This window comes from Gallinula chloropus (assembly GCF_964237585.1).
Source record: "Gallinula chloropus genome assembly, chromosome: 3".
NCBI lineage: Eukaryota > Metazoa > Chordata > Aves > Gruiformes > Rallidae > Gallinula > Gallinula chloropus.
In genome coordinates, this window is record NC_140087.1 from 87,667,485 (window position 1) to 87,684,223 (window position 16,739).

Below are 16,739 nucleotides of genomic sequence, written 5' to 3' on the forward strand. Positions count from 1 at the left end.
AAATCACTGACATTTTGTTGTTGTTTTTCAAGGGGGTTTTTGTTGTTTTGGCAAATTCTTTCTATGGCAACCTGCTTTAGAATAAAATTGCTCTGAAACTCTTACATCCTTGAAAAGCATTCCTAGACATATTCACTTTTCTTTTCCTGAAATGCTTCTCACAAAAATACCTCATACAATAGTTTCTCCTAATGTCACACTAGGAGGAAATTACACCACTTACTGGAGATTAGACCTTATTTTGCAGCAGCAGGAGGAAATCTAAAGCACCACCAGTCCAAACAGAGAAAGGTTATTATATCCAATTTTTAGATATAGAACTGAAGAACTGAAAAAATAAGATCATGTAACTCAATTATCAGAAACAGGTTGTTTCAGTGAATTTGCTGGGACCTATCCCCTGATTAACGTCAATCTTTTCTAAGGCTGAAACTCCTGTGCAACTCTCAGAAATACTCCAAGCCCTCTGGAAGGACTCTGAGGACTGAGCTCCAGTGACCTGCACATGTCTGTGGTAGCTGACCTAACATTCCCTGTTTCCTAGATCCTCACCAGATATAGCCACATGCTCAGGGACAAAGTAGTTTCCTGGCAATAAGAGAAGAATCTGCGCTATTAAGATAGCAAAAAAGCACAATTAAATCAGAACTGCTCTGTTCTTGTAAGAATGAAGGCAATATGTTCTTTTTTACATCTGTGCAACCATCTACAAACAAAAAAAACCAAAAAAAAAAAACCCTGTGTGCTGACTTGTTATTTTACAGATAGCCATGATCTTTGCCAGGCCAGCCAACATCTTGATTTAGTCATGTGCATTTCTTAATTCTCATTTTTAATGATGACATATTTTTTCATGGTGTGTGCTGCTATACTGTTATTGACGTACACAAAGATCCAAGTTCCAAAATAAGACTTTAAATTCATTAAATGGAAACATTTAAATGCAGTAATTATTTTCAACCTTTCAGTAATTAAGCCATTATTTGTAGAGAATAGGTATAAAGACCTTCCTGAGCAATACATTTTCTCTATTTGCAAGATCAATGACAGTTGGTACGTGCTAATTCCCTACATTTATTTCTGTCTTACCAGAAAATAGTAACAACTGTATTATTGTAACCATCATAATGCCTTCCAACATCTAGTCCTGTAGAAGGTGGGAATGGTCTTAAGTGTTTTTTAGGGGTTTCTTTTGTACATATGATGAACAAGCTCTAAAAAACAAATCAGGAAATAAAAAAAAAAAAAATCAAGGCACTAGTCAGCTCACACATCCTAATCCTTTCACAACAGGCACAAATAACCTATACATTTCCCCAATGACCTTAATTCTACTTTCCTCCATTTCCAATTTCTAAATATATTCTCCACCAAATTGCCTTCACTTCTTAGAAGAGTGGTACAGGTTTCATAAAAGGGTTTAGATAAAGACAGACAAGAAAGGTACCTTAATAACAAGAAAGAACATTACATATTGTACTGTGCCAATTCAGTCTTGCAGTCAAGGAGCTGCTGCTTATTGGACCCAAATGTGCCAGAAATTATGCAGAATAAGCACTAATGTTCAAAATATGTCCACATTTATCATCCACAGAAGATACAGAAAACCGGCAAACAGCAAGGACTGCATTTTATATTCATGAATATAATGACTATTAAAAGTTCAACCTTAAAAATAAAAGCTACTTGTTCCAGGCCTACATGGAATTTCTTTCAGAACAGTATTTAAGTAATTTTGAAATAATACGAAAAGATGATGGCAACAACTTAAAGAAAAGAAGGTCACCTTTGAGTCTGTTCCAGGTGAGCCTTTCAAGAACTACTCATTGTCAAAACCAAACCTTTATTATCTACAGCACTCTTTCAAACGCTGGTTGTTGGTTACTGCAGGCTTACAGCTTTATGTTTGGATTCCTTATCCTCTTTACATTGCAAGCTCGACAGGAGTGCTCCATTCAGAAGGAACTCCTACTTCTACAAAGACACCGATGCTCAAAAGCTCATCCCAGTAAAGGCAACCTAGAATAACCACCTCTTAGGTTGCAAGAAAAAAGCAACGCATCACAGTTTAAATTGGAATGGTGATGACACAGTAGCAGTTACAAATACAGATCTGATGAAAGGGTTATCAGCTGTTGCAAGCATGAAAGACTTTGAAAATCAAGGACTATTCCTTCATGCGACTGAGTTCATTTTCCTCTTGTAGAACCACAGTCTCTTATCAAGCCTTACACTCCTTTCTGAAATTGCATCACAAAATCATCTTCATTCTGTTGACAGGACAAGAATGATATGGTGGAGATGGGATTTCAAGCTGCTGCTCTGCAAGGTAGCTTTTTACCACAGTGGCACTACTGAAAGACAGCTTAAACCGATGTTTCTGAAATAAGGTTAACTCACAGGTCTAGAGGGGAGTGCCCCTGCCTATTGCAGGGGATCTGGAACTAGATGGTCTCTCAGGCCCCTTCCAACCCAAACAACTCTGTGATCCTATGATTTTGTGAAACATTACAAATTAAATTATTGCAAGATTAACAAATGGGAAAGGTAGAATAATACCACATGCACTCGCATTACCCTGATATAAATTCCTAAAATCTTCCAACTCTCCAGCTGCTGAGACCTGCTCCCACAAGCCCCTACTCACAGACCCACTCCAGCTGCTGGGACAGACATCCACCACAACTTGCACACTACCACACAGAGACACACACACACACTGCAGATTTTTGCAGTGACTGGGCTTTGACACTGTCTAGTAGCCAGCGCTTGATCTCCTTTGCTGTCTCAGCCACTGCTAGGCACACAACAATGGGTCTCAGTTGACCCCAGACCCTATGGTAGCTGGCTTGGACATTGTGGTTCTTCCAGTACACATACATACCCACATATTCCTGGCTCCCTTAAGCTTATCCCTGCTACTCCAGCTTGATATTTGCTAGATGACAGACACCCCCCCGCCCCGGTCACCTATGGCCAGTCTGACACCTTGGGCACACCAGCCCCGATGACCCATGTTCTGAACTGCAGCAGCTGGCACTTAAGAGCTACACACACACAGAGAATAGAAAGAGTCTCACCTAGGAATATAGTTAGAATGGAGTTCAATGAGAAGACAGGACACATTGTGCTGATCAGGCACAGGGCAGACAGTCCTACCAACCAGCCTGTTTATATGCAGCCAGTCCTTTTTGTCCCCTTATCTCTCAATTTTCCCACATCTACTCCTCCCTTAAGAACCTTGGTCCCTACCTCTCTCCACCTTTGGTGGTTCCTCCTCTAAACATCCCATAAGTCTTGCATCATTCCAAAATGTTCCCCTGCATCTCTAATTCCCAAACACCAGCAGGCAGCAACCCTCTGCAGTCTGCAGAATGGTCCAGAGTGTCTCTGACTTCTGATGGTGGGTACTCCTGCCCTGGCCTATGGGGCTGATGCTGGGGACAGCTCTGGTGGGACCTGAGTCAAGGCTCCATTTCACAGAGATGGTTATTGAGGTTCCCCTCCCTGCTGCTGTGCCTCCGGGCTCCTTTGCATGTCTAGGCGTGTGGAGATGAGCCTTTTATGACATAATATAACCTAATCCTGTTTCCCTTTTTCCTCCCTCTCATCCCTCTTTGAAAACATCCTGTTTCTCTCTTTTCTTTTCTTTTTTTTTTTTTTAACAGGGACACAAACACTGGATTTACATTCTTTTATATTACAAGAGATTAATGTACTGATGATTTCCACACCCAATACCTCATTATCTTGGAAGTGACATCTCAGTGGGCTCTTCTCCAAGGCTTCTCAAACTGTGCTCCAACTGTATGCCTTATGCAAAAGTTTAGTGCCCTCTCTGCTGTCGCTTCTGCAAGCTTTTATACAAACTATAATCAATATCAAGTATTAGCTGTACCTGTACTGAATTTATCTGATCACCTGTTGCTCAGTTCTGAATACCCCTTGAGATCACACACAAAACACCAGTACAAAGGGCAAAGTCATATCACAGTTTTAACTACACCACTTCATCCCATTCTTAAGAGTTACAAATTTGAGAAATCCGAGCAAATGACCACTTAATGCAATAAGATGCCCCTTTAAAATATTCAGCATTTGACACAGAACAAGTCTGATTTAATATGGTCTCCAAACACAGCTTTTAATGTCACATATAGGCACGGAAAATCTTTCGATATAGTTTTCTCCTACAGTCCATGAGCGAAAGCCACCTTTGGCATTCATGCTCTTTCCCTTGCAGCACGTATCACCATGAAGAGTTTGCAACAGTTAACTTTTAAAATAACCTGTGTACTTTTATTCACCTTATTTCTATGACGAGAGACCTCACAGCAAGGATGGAATAACAATATGGAAACTAACCACCTAATCCAACTGGACACACTTTATTGAAGTCTTATTACTTCCATGTGCAAGAGGAAACAAAAGCCAACTGCAATCCCCAACTTTTGGCATTCTCAGCATGCATTGTATCCAGCAAAAGAGAATTTCACTTTTCGTTTTTATTTTTACAGCACAGTGATATTAGACATATGGACTTAACTTGAGCGTTTAGAGATCAAGTGTTTTAACTGAATAAAAAAAAAGCACGGTCTTTACTATGCCTAAAGCAATACTGTTCTTTAAAAAGCTGTAATGCTTTGCAAATATTATTCCAATCTATTTTGCAGTATGAAAATTCTTAAAAAAACCTGGTATCAGAATTTTAGTGTGGATGATAAAATCTTCAAGAATGGATATAAAAAGCAATGACAATATGGTTATAACATGGATTCAAGTCAAATAATTTATATGAAAGAAACTTGCCCTGGATAAAATTCAATGCCAAAGAATTATATTCCAATATTCTGAGGTAGCATGTGTGATAAATTAACTAATATTTCTCAAGATATAAATCCTAGTTTCCTAAAATATATGAATATAAAATCATGAGCTACTACCACGAAACAAATATTTGCTTTCAGTATTGACAGAAAGTAATAGCCCTTTATGAAAGCATTTTAAACTGTTGTCTACATAATTTATATTTGCCAAGATACCTCTCTGATATGAAAAACAACCCCAAGATGGATCAATCAGGTAAGTACTCTTCTTAGCAGAGGTCTGATCAGATTAAAAGCTCATTTTGTACTTTCAGCAATATATTGAGTATTCCACACTCTTCCAGTAACATTTACTGATAAGTTGGGTTTTTTCTTTTCAGCTCACTTTTTCTCCAACACATACGCTTTTCTTTGTTATGTCAGTAAATCAGAAGATTGCTGCACAGCTTTGGATAGTTTTCTTCAAGTGTTAATAAGAAGACACTAAAAGACAGGTTCTTCTGGTTGAGTTTATTTCATTATTTTCTAACAGTTTAAGAAAAATTATCACTTTCAAAACTCACAGTTGGCTGTACCTCATGACTTTTCTAGACCTATTTTAACCAAAGAGCCTACCTATAAAAGAGGGGAGGTCAAATACTAATTACTTAGAAGGATGACAAATATTTGTTTCTTAATAGAGACAAAATTTAACGTTATTATATTACAATTAATACAGTTACTTGGTAAAAGAAATTGTATCACAAAGATCAACGTTTTCTGACACCTTACACATATTTAATTCAAAATTACATTCCCAGAAAAATTGACTCTGTTCCCTCCTACAAAAAGGGTATTTCCCAAGCTTTAACTACTACCTGCATAGTTTATATTTTGTGAAATTTAGAATCCCATTTCTCTCTGGTTTTACAATTTAACTTCTCTGAGAACAGAATAATTGGAAAACCATAATCAGATGGTGATGGACACAATCAGTTTAGATGTTTCTATAAACCAGTACCACTGACATGCACAGAAATCAACTTTAAGGGAAAAATCTTTACACAAGTCCCATATAAACCATGTCAAAAAGCTCGAAAGGACTTTGAAAAAAGGTTAAAGCCTAATTCTCTGGACAGCTGATACTCATGTCAACCTCTCAAAGCTGTTCTGTGCATACAAGCTCTGCACATGTGTGAGCACCGCCACAACTACACATGAACCACTTGCACAGACAGCTCTCCTGATGAGGTCTCTGAACACTATGCCTAGCGCCACGTCATACTGTACTTTCTCTGAGTCCGATTTCAGCATTCCTAGAATACATTTTTAAGAAGCTCTGGGGATAAAAGCATGAGGAAGGTAAAACAAGTACATTAAAAACAGACTATACATAAAGATTTTTCCTTTGCATCTGACAGCGTATCCTCACCGCTTCTCACTGAGAGCTAAATTTTCTAGCTTAGCAGATGCCATGGTAGGTGCGTGGTTTCTCAGCTGCTCAGGTAAAGTAATGCAAGCATCCACAGGACTGAAATTTAGTAAAATCTTAGAAGAGAAAAACTTTTAAAAATATTAAAAACCTCAACTTTCAAGGATATTAATAAATATTCTTTCTATAGGCAACCGTATCCAGCCATGCAGAACACTTAAAAACAAATAACCTGTGTACCTGAACTGTGGAACTGATTTCAGATGCAAACCCTCCTGTCAGGGGAGCCTCATGGCTAATCAGCAATCGCCCGGTCTTCACCACCGACTGAAAAGGAAAAACAAATGCCAAACATGTAATCAAACTACAACATCTTGTGATTTCTTACTTGTGGAACATATGAAATATGTGACATCAGTAGCAGCGTTAGAATGTAGCTACTTTTCCCCTCTTGCATTTTCACTGAAAGATAAATCAACCTAAAAGTTTAAACTGAGTTTCTGGGATGTTTTTAGATTTGCTACAGAAGTGTTTACACCTTCCACTCCATTTTAAGCAAATATCAAAAATAAAAACTGATTCCATTGAATATGAATTTATCCTATCAACACAAACTGTTAACATTTCTGAGAAGAATAAGGATTTTAACAAGAAGTCAGTAAAATCTTGGATCCTGAAGATACTAAAAGACACACACGTAAAATAAATCCTTTACTGATATTTATCTCTCCACAACCAGATCCTACACTGAGTCATGAATATTCTGTAAGCAAAACTGTTAAATAAAACTTTTAGCAAGAAACCAATCAGTGGATTAATGCTGCTTAAGTTTTATATGGCAACCAGAAGCAACATTTTCTGATTTTAAATCTCAATGTTTGCGCAGTTTATGTGATCTACTTTATAAATAATTACATAACACTATATATAAAGAAGGTGATCTAAGCATCTTTTAATCAAAAAGCAAACTGTGTTCATTGTGAAACATAACAATGGAATCAAAATATTCTTAATCTGATGGGAGTTTAAACTTCACCACACCCAAATATCCTGAAGTTTATTTCAGCTACATGCTACATTGCCTAGATTCGAACAGTATTAAGACACCTTTAGTCAGAAATACAGCAGCAAAGCCTCACGTTTTATAATATACTTACACATTTTATAATTGCATAAAGTGCATAAAAAACTTTCATTAACTTATAGAGAAGCACATCAGAAAAAAATCAGAACACTGTGCATGTTAATCTTTCAAGAACAGCTACAGGCTGATTTTTTAAACTAAGTACATAGCGTGCTGCTGGTGTACCATTACTCATCAAGAGGAAAAGCCCAAAACAGTTCTAGCTATCAGGTCAGACTTTTTTAATGTTGTGATCTTCAACTTAATGTCTACCCCAGCTCATTTTCCAGCCAGGCAGCTCCATGATATCTCCATAACAGAATACAGAAAGTCAATGCCTTAATTATATTTCTTCTGATTCAAGTACTTTTTTAATTCTTTTGCTTTTCTAGCGATGACTCAATCAATGGCTCTAAGTAGCTCATCCACAGATGTATTGGCAAGTTACAGGCCTATAAACAAGATGATCCATATACTGTACTATGAAATGGTGTGACAACATTCGGAGCTAAACAAGACGGGAAAAGGCATTTCAGTAGTTGGAAAGTAATCTACAGTTATGTAGACTGATCTGTTGAATTTCTTTTGCCAGCACTGGAAACTCATATCTAAAGAGCAGAGGCATTAACTGCACTATAAATCTGTCCAATGCATCAAAACGACAGTTCAACGAACAAAATGTACACTCCGGTTTTAACTTGATATGATAAAGCGATGCAATCAGTATAAAGTTGCTATAGAAAAACTCATACAACTAATCAATTATAAAAGTTTGGGTTTGTTTTGGTTTTTTTTTAAATCCTCTTGCATTTATTTCACAGAAAGATTCTTTAGCATGCATCTTTCTGAGAGGTTGACACTTTGCAACATCACAAGCTACCATTAAAGTTACAGATTTGGTTTCTCAGAATTTAACAGTATGCAACAAACTGTTAGACCACATTAGAAAATCCACATGGGATCAGACCAGTATCATGTCTCCACAATGGAGATAATTAGATATTTAGGAAATAATAAGGTCTTTAATGTGTTCCTTCGCTATTACTCAGCCTCCAACTACTTTCACATCACAGTTTTCCTAAGTCCAATATGGTTTCTTGCTCTTTCTCTTAGCTCTGAGTAGCTAATAACTTTTCTTGCATTAATTTTTTTGTTCTCAAATTGAACCCACGGAAACAATAAAGAAAATGGGGGGAAAAAAGGGGGGAAAAAAGTCTTATTTCAGAAACCTGCTTCTCCTATATGAGAAATCCTTATTTTTATATATGATTCCCAAGGGGGAATGTGGATACCTGCAGCCCATTATGCCACGTAGAAATACTTTAAAAATTCTCCTAAAGGTTAAAACAGAATCAAAATGAGCAGAAATTAATCACTCTGTTGCACAGCAAACAGACTCCTGGACTTAAGGAAAGATGCGAGAATTGTAACTCCTGAATATTACAGGCTCCCCTGAATCAATTTCTACTTCACAGTTAAAGCTTGTTCCTAGGCTACAGCCAGTCTTTCTGAAAGACATGCGATCTTAATTATGGCACTTCCAGCATTTGCAAATGCATCACAGCTATTGAGACATTGTTCCAGTGTTTAGCTGCCTTCCATGTTAAATTCTGCACCTTAATTCCAAACTAATTTGGCTGCCTTCTAAACTTCAAGCTGGTGGTTCTTACTTCTGTCTGCTTGATGGCAAAGCTATCCATTATCACACTTCTGCTCCCCACGTGAATATGTTAAGATTGTGATCAAATGATCTCTTAACCACACTTTTGCAAAACTAAGCAGATTGAGCTCTAAATCTTTCACCAGACAGCACATTTCCAATTCCTTCATCATTCTTACAAGCCTAGCCTGAATCATCTCCAGTTTTCTATGTCCTTCTTGAAGTACACCCATCTGGAACCGGCATTCCAGCCTTTTTCAGATCAAGGCCAAATTCGAAGATAATATAACTTCGATACTGCTGCTCTTGCATGCATGAGGCCTTTTGGCCAGCGCATCACACCACCAGTCCAGTTTCAACTGATGACTGCAGTTCCCTGTTCTTGGGAAAGAGGGTTTTGTCATTAAAGGATAACTGCTTTTTCAAGGTACAAAATTATATTTGGATCTGCTGAAAAATTATCATGTGCCTGAACCCAGCTCAGTTAATTAACCTATCTTCTCTATCAGTGACTGAGGGTGTATTTTATCTATTTCTCCAGCTGTGTTACCCTGATTTTTCCGCAAGGGCTTTAAATGTTTTCCAAATCTTTGATAAAATATTAAAAAACAGGTTAAAAAACAGACTCTGACGAACCTCAGTGACCTTACTATTTCCATTCACTAGCAGAGCCTTTACATGACACAGAGTTGAAGTCAATGCAACACTAATGCCTTCCTTATCAACCATGTTCAGTTCTTTTGTCAGCGTCTAATTATGAATTGTTGATTTTACTTTTCTAAGTTATTTCTCCACACCTTCTCCCTCATTCCTTTTTTTTTTTCCTACAGTTTTATAGATTATTCCTTCTAACTCATTTGGGATACAGGGGATTTTTAGGTTCTTTTTGTTTATCACTTTTTTTTAATGGAAAAACGTTCTATGAGTCACCAGACTAATACATTACTGGTAGAAAGATACTTTGGTTCACCAAATAAATCAAGTGCCTGTATGCCCTCATCATTTTAATAACTATATCGTTTTCAGATGACAATTCTTACAAACGACAAATACTACACAGCAATAATAGCAGCCAATAGCAAATTTTTTTAAACATCATGTAAAAACGTTTCAGATTATATAGCCTAGCAGCAAGTCATAGCACATGACGGAAAAGACCAACCTTTCCCTGCACTGGTAGTGTTCTAGAATGTCTAACTTATTTAATTCCTGTACCTTCATATGGAAACTGAATCCTACTTCCTGGAAGCAAGATGGTTAATCAGTCAAAAGGGAAAATTTCAAAAGTAACTACTTTATAATTTATAGCACACAATGGACATTTTTAATGATTATTTTTCAGATACCAATGTTCTTCTATAAAACATTACCTTCATTTTTAAAATTTACTATAAAACATTAGGCCCTGTGAAACCAAATGAGGCAAGCATTTAACCTCCAGCATAACCAACATTCAGAAGAGCATTTGCAGCCCAAATAAATGCAGCACGGTAACATCCAGTTTTGGGGTCCTTGCCCTTCAAACACAGCAGGAAATGACACTGGTACAAAACTGGAGAAGACGGCTGTTAAATCAGCACAGTGTAACAAACTGGCCAGCATAGAACCCTACCATTTTATCACTGTTTAGAAGGGCAGATAGTTGGAGTAGGTCTTTTATTTTGGATTACCTAGAGAAAAGAATGACCATTCAAGGAACAACATATTTTGTCTCCTCAACCTGAGACTTGTTGCATTTCCATAAAGGCTTGATTCTCACCCATTTCCCCAACATCCTTGCTCCATCTCCCAAAACCCCAGTCTTTACACTTCTTACCTCAGCAAAAGAGTAAAATTTTGAAGTGCATGCCCATTCTGTAGTTCATGTAGAGTATTTTTAAAATGTATCTTCAAAAAAATACAGTGTAGCTTAGGATTTTTGCACCTTCTTTACATTTGCAACCAGAAGTAGTTGTTGCTCATCTTAAAAATCCAGAGACACTTTTGAGGGCACCAAGAGATTCTATTCTGTAGGTTATCATCTCCCATCTCAAATGCAATTAAAATGGAAACTTTTTTTTTGCCATCTTTAATAACATCCCATAGAGGAAAATCAGAAGCAACATCCAGGCATTTAGGGAGCATGGTTCCCCTTTGTGTCACAGTCACTCTGCATTTTCACAGCTGAGTTCAGCTAGTTGCTCCCAAAAAGGAGATGTCCTACCCTACCCAGCACCTCCTGTTCCCAGCCCACCCCTGGCATCTCCTCAATCTCTGAAGGGGCCACAGGGTAAGCCAGTTGAAGGAGAAAATCTTGTTATTAATGCAGCAGTGTACAGGTAATACAAAGCAGCAACCACCATCCCCAGAGACAGATTTAGAGATTGGAGACAGACTGGGATTCACTCACAGAAAGCTTCAGCAGTGCCCCTCTCAGCTGGGCAGCAGAGACCCAGGTCATGGGTCACCTATGCTTTATATAGTCATTAGCAAAAAGACTCCAGTGCTTTTAGCTACTAAATTAACCCTAAAACAAAACCAGAAGCCACTCCTGACTATACTTTTCCATCTCAATTTCCTTGTCAGGACTGTTTTACATCAGTGTCATCCACAAGGACAAGAGCTGACGTTGCATCAGAGCAATGATCACCCTGATAATGAAATGCAAAAAAAACCAACCCTAACACCTCTGCAAGACTAATGCTTTCAGTTTGCCCTCCGAAGGTTTTCCGAACTGCAGCCCAGCATTTTTGCAGTGAAGCAGCTGAGCGAATTATTTTCAACTTCCCTGACCACACTCTTCATCCAAGAGTTTCTATAATCACTTTTCTGTTGAACTCAATTTGTCATGCTGGCCGCTTTCTCCCCTCCTACAGGCACTGATGACAGAAGAAACAACACAAGTCTGGCACTTTCAAACCATCTGAAATCTAAGCGCTGACACTACCAACAACATACTGTGCCCTTACTAAGGAGAAAATAGACTTAAACCAAACTGTATTTTTACACTATTACTCTACACCCATACCAACAGCGCTACTTCCAGTGTAAGCAGCTGCTTCACTAACACAGTAACCGCCTTTAAAGAAACAATCAAAGTCAGAATTAGATTATAAATGGCCCTTATTGTGTCACAATGGCAAATTCCCTATTTTCTTTAAAAAGAAGTTCTTGGAGTTAAAAAGATTTTTCCATCTCTTACAGAAGTTACTTTGATGTTCACTTTCAAAATTAAAATTTTGCATACTTTTGATCTTGTTCTACAAAAAAAAAAAAAAAAATCCTGCAAAAATGAAAGAAGAGCTTTCCAAAATCATTTTGAAGAAGCTGGCAAAAATACCGAAATTGTACGTGCATTATACTTCATCTCATACTAAGCATCTATGCAAACAAAACTAAAATTGCATAAAAATGAGTATTAATAGATACTTCCAGAATATGGAATCTTAAAAAAGAAAAAAAAAAAAAACTTGGTAAAGAGTCAATGAATGCCTTGAAAAACTTTTTCATTTTTAGATCAGCTGTAATGAATTTCTGCTTGGAAATTGTAAAACCTGAGGGACGTTGCTTTCCCCAACCCATTAGTTCTACTTGCCTTTTAATGTTTCAATAACAAATGAAATTGCTTAGCAGCATTCTTGGTACTGAATACCATGAGCATCGGGGTAGAAATAAGATCCCAGATTTTTTATTCAGCATTTCCCACAGAGAAGCGTATAACATAACCTGCCACATGAACCACATTTACTGAGCACATGCAGACCCACAGCATGACACATCAGGTCCAGTGTACCCCGATACAGCGAACCGCGCACGTGATCTACCGACAAGCTTAACAAATGCAGTTCCCATGTCCCCAGTTCCCAGACATCCCAGAACTATGTTGGAGTTGTGGAGTCTGCAGAAAAAACAAATAGATTCTGAAATACCTATTTTTTTCCTTCTTTTTTCTTTTTTTCTTCTTTTTTTTTCTTTTTCCCTCCTTCTTTTTTTCCTTTTTTTCTTTTTTTTTTTTTTATTTTTCGACAGGGTGCAAAGGTAAGGAACAGAAGGGAAGAGGAATAGGATGTCCTAAGAGGCTGGAGACACAAAAATACTGCAACTGCCTAATGATCGTGATCTACTACGCAAATCATAACCTTCAGTTGCACAGAAGAGCTACGTTGTCCTAGAAGCAGTGAAAGCTAGTAATGGTATGCACTTTTTAAAGCTCCAACACATAAAAAACCCACCTAACTATTAAATGAATAAATAACCAGTATTAAAAAGAAAATAAAATATCTTCATTTGATGTGGTTTTCCACAGTATTAAATTCTTAGAAAAGAAAAATGAGAACCTTCAAATCTACTATATCATATGTATGCTACACTCTCAAGTCAAATTAAATTCATTTATCAGTAAAATCAAGATGCAAAGACGAACAAATGCCATGACAAACCATTATTTCATCACATACAAAGCAGCAGCCCAAAGCATGAATAAGATTTCTCCATTACTGGTAATGAGACAGTCAGCCTTACACTCAATCTATTAAGAATCATCAGGCTAATGTAAGCATAATAAATATTCTGCATACTGTAGCAATATCAGAGATAATCCTAGCTGAACACTAGGAACAATATACATAGATCAAAGATAAAACTACTTGATTCATCCCTTAGGAAGGCCATTGGAGAAAAATCTGAAACAAAACTTTTGAAACAATAAAATTTTTAAAAACCACAGGCAGTTCTCTAATAGACAAGTATGCTGATTAGAAACTTCAAAACAGAGACTTCTAATCCATTACCACCTCCTTGTTCAGCCAGAGCAGCCCAGGTTTGTGCTACAGGCACAGAGGTTCGTGACCTACAAGCCTGGAATTCTTTGGCTGCAGGTGCATGGCCAGAGGCTGCTTTAATGGGCTGTGGCCTGGACAGAGCTTGCCCAGAGCAACAGGATCTGCAATAAGTAGTTTACATGGTGAGGGTGAGCAGATCCATGAGGGATTCCAGACTGCAAAAGCATGGATTATGGTTTCTCACGAAAAGAAGCAAAATGTGGTCCTTGGAAGGAGAAATAGGGACTAGTGAAGGAACAGAGAACAGCTGTCCACTAGTGTTGAACACAGCACGAGAGCTTAGCATGGTAGCACAACCCTCCTCTCTTGCTATGACTTACCAGCCTTCTCTGGAGCAAAAACCAAAACCAACCAAACAAAAAAAACCTTAAACCCAGAAACACAATGGTCTAGCATTCTTCCCAATTAATTCTGAATCAGACTAAAAGGACAGCTATTAGAATAGCTAAGGTACTCGCTTGTCACTGTCCTCCAGGAATAAAACTGGATTCCACCCATTAACTGTGTCTCTCTAGGCCCAATGACACAAACAACGTTTTACCTATCCAGCTGTCCATCTGATCAGTGTGACATCCTAATTTGGGTACAGCAGAATTCTGGGACATAGTATCAAAATCCTTTCTGAAGTCCATGCATTGCTCATCCCTTGTGCATGAGTCAGACTGTGCTTAGTTTTACTCATCTTCTCCTTAGTATGTTCAGAAGTCATGGGAAACTTTAAACACTAGTTTTAGTGATCAAAACAACATCAAAGCATTTACTGATAATTCTTCTATGAAATACACAAAAAGACAACCAAGTGCTCACAGAAGCAGGAGACGCGCATCTATAAGGGGTCTGGGGGATGACCCACAGCAGGTAGCACCACAGCAATCTCAGTACACATTTGCAGAACTGTACTCTGAGTTACTGTTTGTAAAATATTATCACAGCTTTCAGGCAACTCTGCAGTCTCTTCTGGATGATGGGGTAGAGCATACCCTCAGCAAAGTTACGGATGACACAAAACTGACAGGAGCAGCCAATACCCCAGCGTTGTGCAGCCACACAGAGGGACCTGGACAGGCTGGAGAAATGGGCTGACAGGAACCTCATGAAGTTGAAAAAGGGTAGTGCAAAGTCCTGTCCCTGGGGTGGAACCACGTCCTCCACCAGTATATGCTGGGGGCCACACAGGTGGAAAGCAGCTTGGCAGGAATGGGCTATGGGTATCCTGGTGGACACCACATTGACTATGACTCAGGAACGTGCCCAGGCAGCAAGGGCAGTGAATGGTATCCTGGCTTGCATCAGGAGGAGTGCTATCAGCCAGTCAAGGAGAGTGATCCTTCCCCTCTACTCAGGATTGGTAAGGCCACACCTGGACTGCTGTGTCCTGTTCTGGGTTCCTCTGTACAAGAGACATGTACCTATCAGAGAGAAACCAAAGAAGGACCACAGATATGATTAAGGGACTGGGATTAAGTGATCCTTGTCACTGGGAGAAGGGACAGTGCAAACAAGACAGGGCTCTTTTTGGTGATACCCAGTGACAGGATTGCACAGTCCATGCTATTATGCTGATGTTGCATAATTCAGTGGTTAAACCTCACCACTTCAAAACCCACATCAGGATGGCTCTTTTCCCTAGTTTAAAAGGCACGCATGGCAGGAACAGTTCATAAAGAACTAATGTGACCACAGCTGGGATGCACATATGAAACATCTTGCAGAGAAATGTTAGCGCAACCATAAAACTTACTGCCTCGACACACCAGGGTTTTATTATTCTAATATGTATCATTTTACACTGTAAATGCCAAAAATAATTCTGCAAGACTAACGTGGCTTCTTCCTGCATAGCATCAAAAACATAAGCTTGGAGTGTGAAGACAGCACTGCAGAGATAATGAGAAGTGGAAACAAGCACAGGAGTAACGCAAGGTAACCTGGAAAATGTTAAGAAATACAATCAAAACCAAAAGGGCTGGCTACAGAGCTTCCTGAGAAGCAATGAAAAGAGTGGATAATAAACCAGTTACAGCATTTACGTCCTACACATCATTGTCAGGGTATGTCTGAGATGTTCAGCAGAGAGATTTATAAGCTTCCTGCAAAACCAAGAACCAAGGACAGATTCCCTATGCGTTAGGCACCATAAAAATACGGAGCTGCAGGAAATTCCTCTCCAAACCAACTTTCAATTCAAATAGCCGAGACTGTGGAAAGTGTACAGTTAATTGCTAAGACAACAGTAGCTCCTAATAATGGTCATAGGATGTGGAGACAATGCAAAAAAGTTGTATTTTGTGCAGATGGATACTCCTGCTTAACCTAAACATATTTAGGAACATACTAACCAACTTCAGTAAGAGATAGGCAAAGAAAAATTACTTCTGGAATTCCATTGCATGAACCCTCAAGATAAATTGCTACATACAGACTGGAATCAATTTCTTAGGAAAGAAAACTGATTCAGAAATTAAAAGCAAATTGAAAAATAAAATCCACCTGGCTTATTCTATCACTTCGTATGCATTACACTGATTTTTATTGCATTTTTGTCCTCCACCTCTTCACATCTCATTTATTTTCTGATACTGAAAGCTCTCCTCAACAGTGACAATGAATATTTTTAATATACATTTGCTGCAAGGAGTCCCTGTTTACTTCTGAGCACTTCATATACAATCTGGCTAACACTGTTAAACTAAGTAATATAAATGTAAAAAATCTTCTTTTGACCAAATGCCTCAGTCCCCCAGTCATTGTCTTCTACTAATAACCATACTTCCTAAGTATAAAGGCAACTGAACTAAAGGAAAATATTCATGAGTCTGCTAGACTGGTAACTCATCATTCCTTAATACTTTGAACTATATTTGCCTACTTAACCACAATTAAATACAACTATTCAAAC

At 38.3% G+C, this 16,739-nt stretch overlaps 1 protein-coding gene across 1 annotated transcript in view; it reads right to left on the bottom strand.

Annotated features, from left to right (window-relative positions):
• The window catches only part of BCKDHB (branched chain keto acid dehydrogenase E1 subunit beta), a 131,073-nt gene that overhangs the window by 49,072 nt on the left and 65,262 nt on the right, over nucleotides 1–16,739 (bottom strand). Inside the window, exon 9 of the mRNA XM_084260994.1 lies at nucleotides 6,478–6,564. Within this exon, the coding sequence (XP_084117120.1) occupies nucleotides 6,478–6,564 (87 nt within the window). The remainder of the gene's footprint in view (nucleotides 1–6,477; nucleotides 6,565–16,739) is intronic.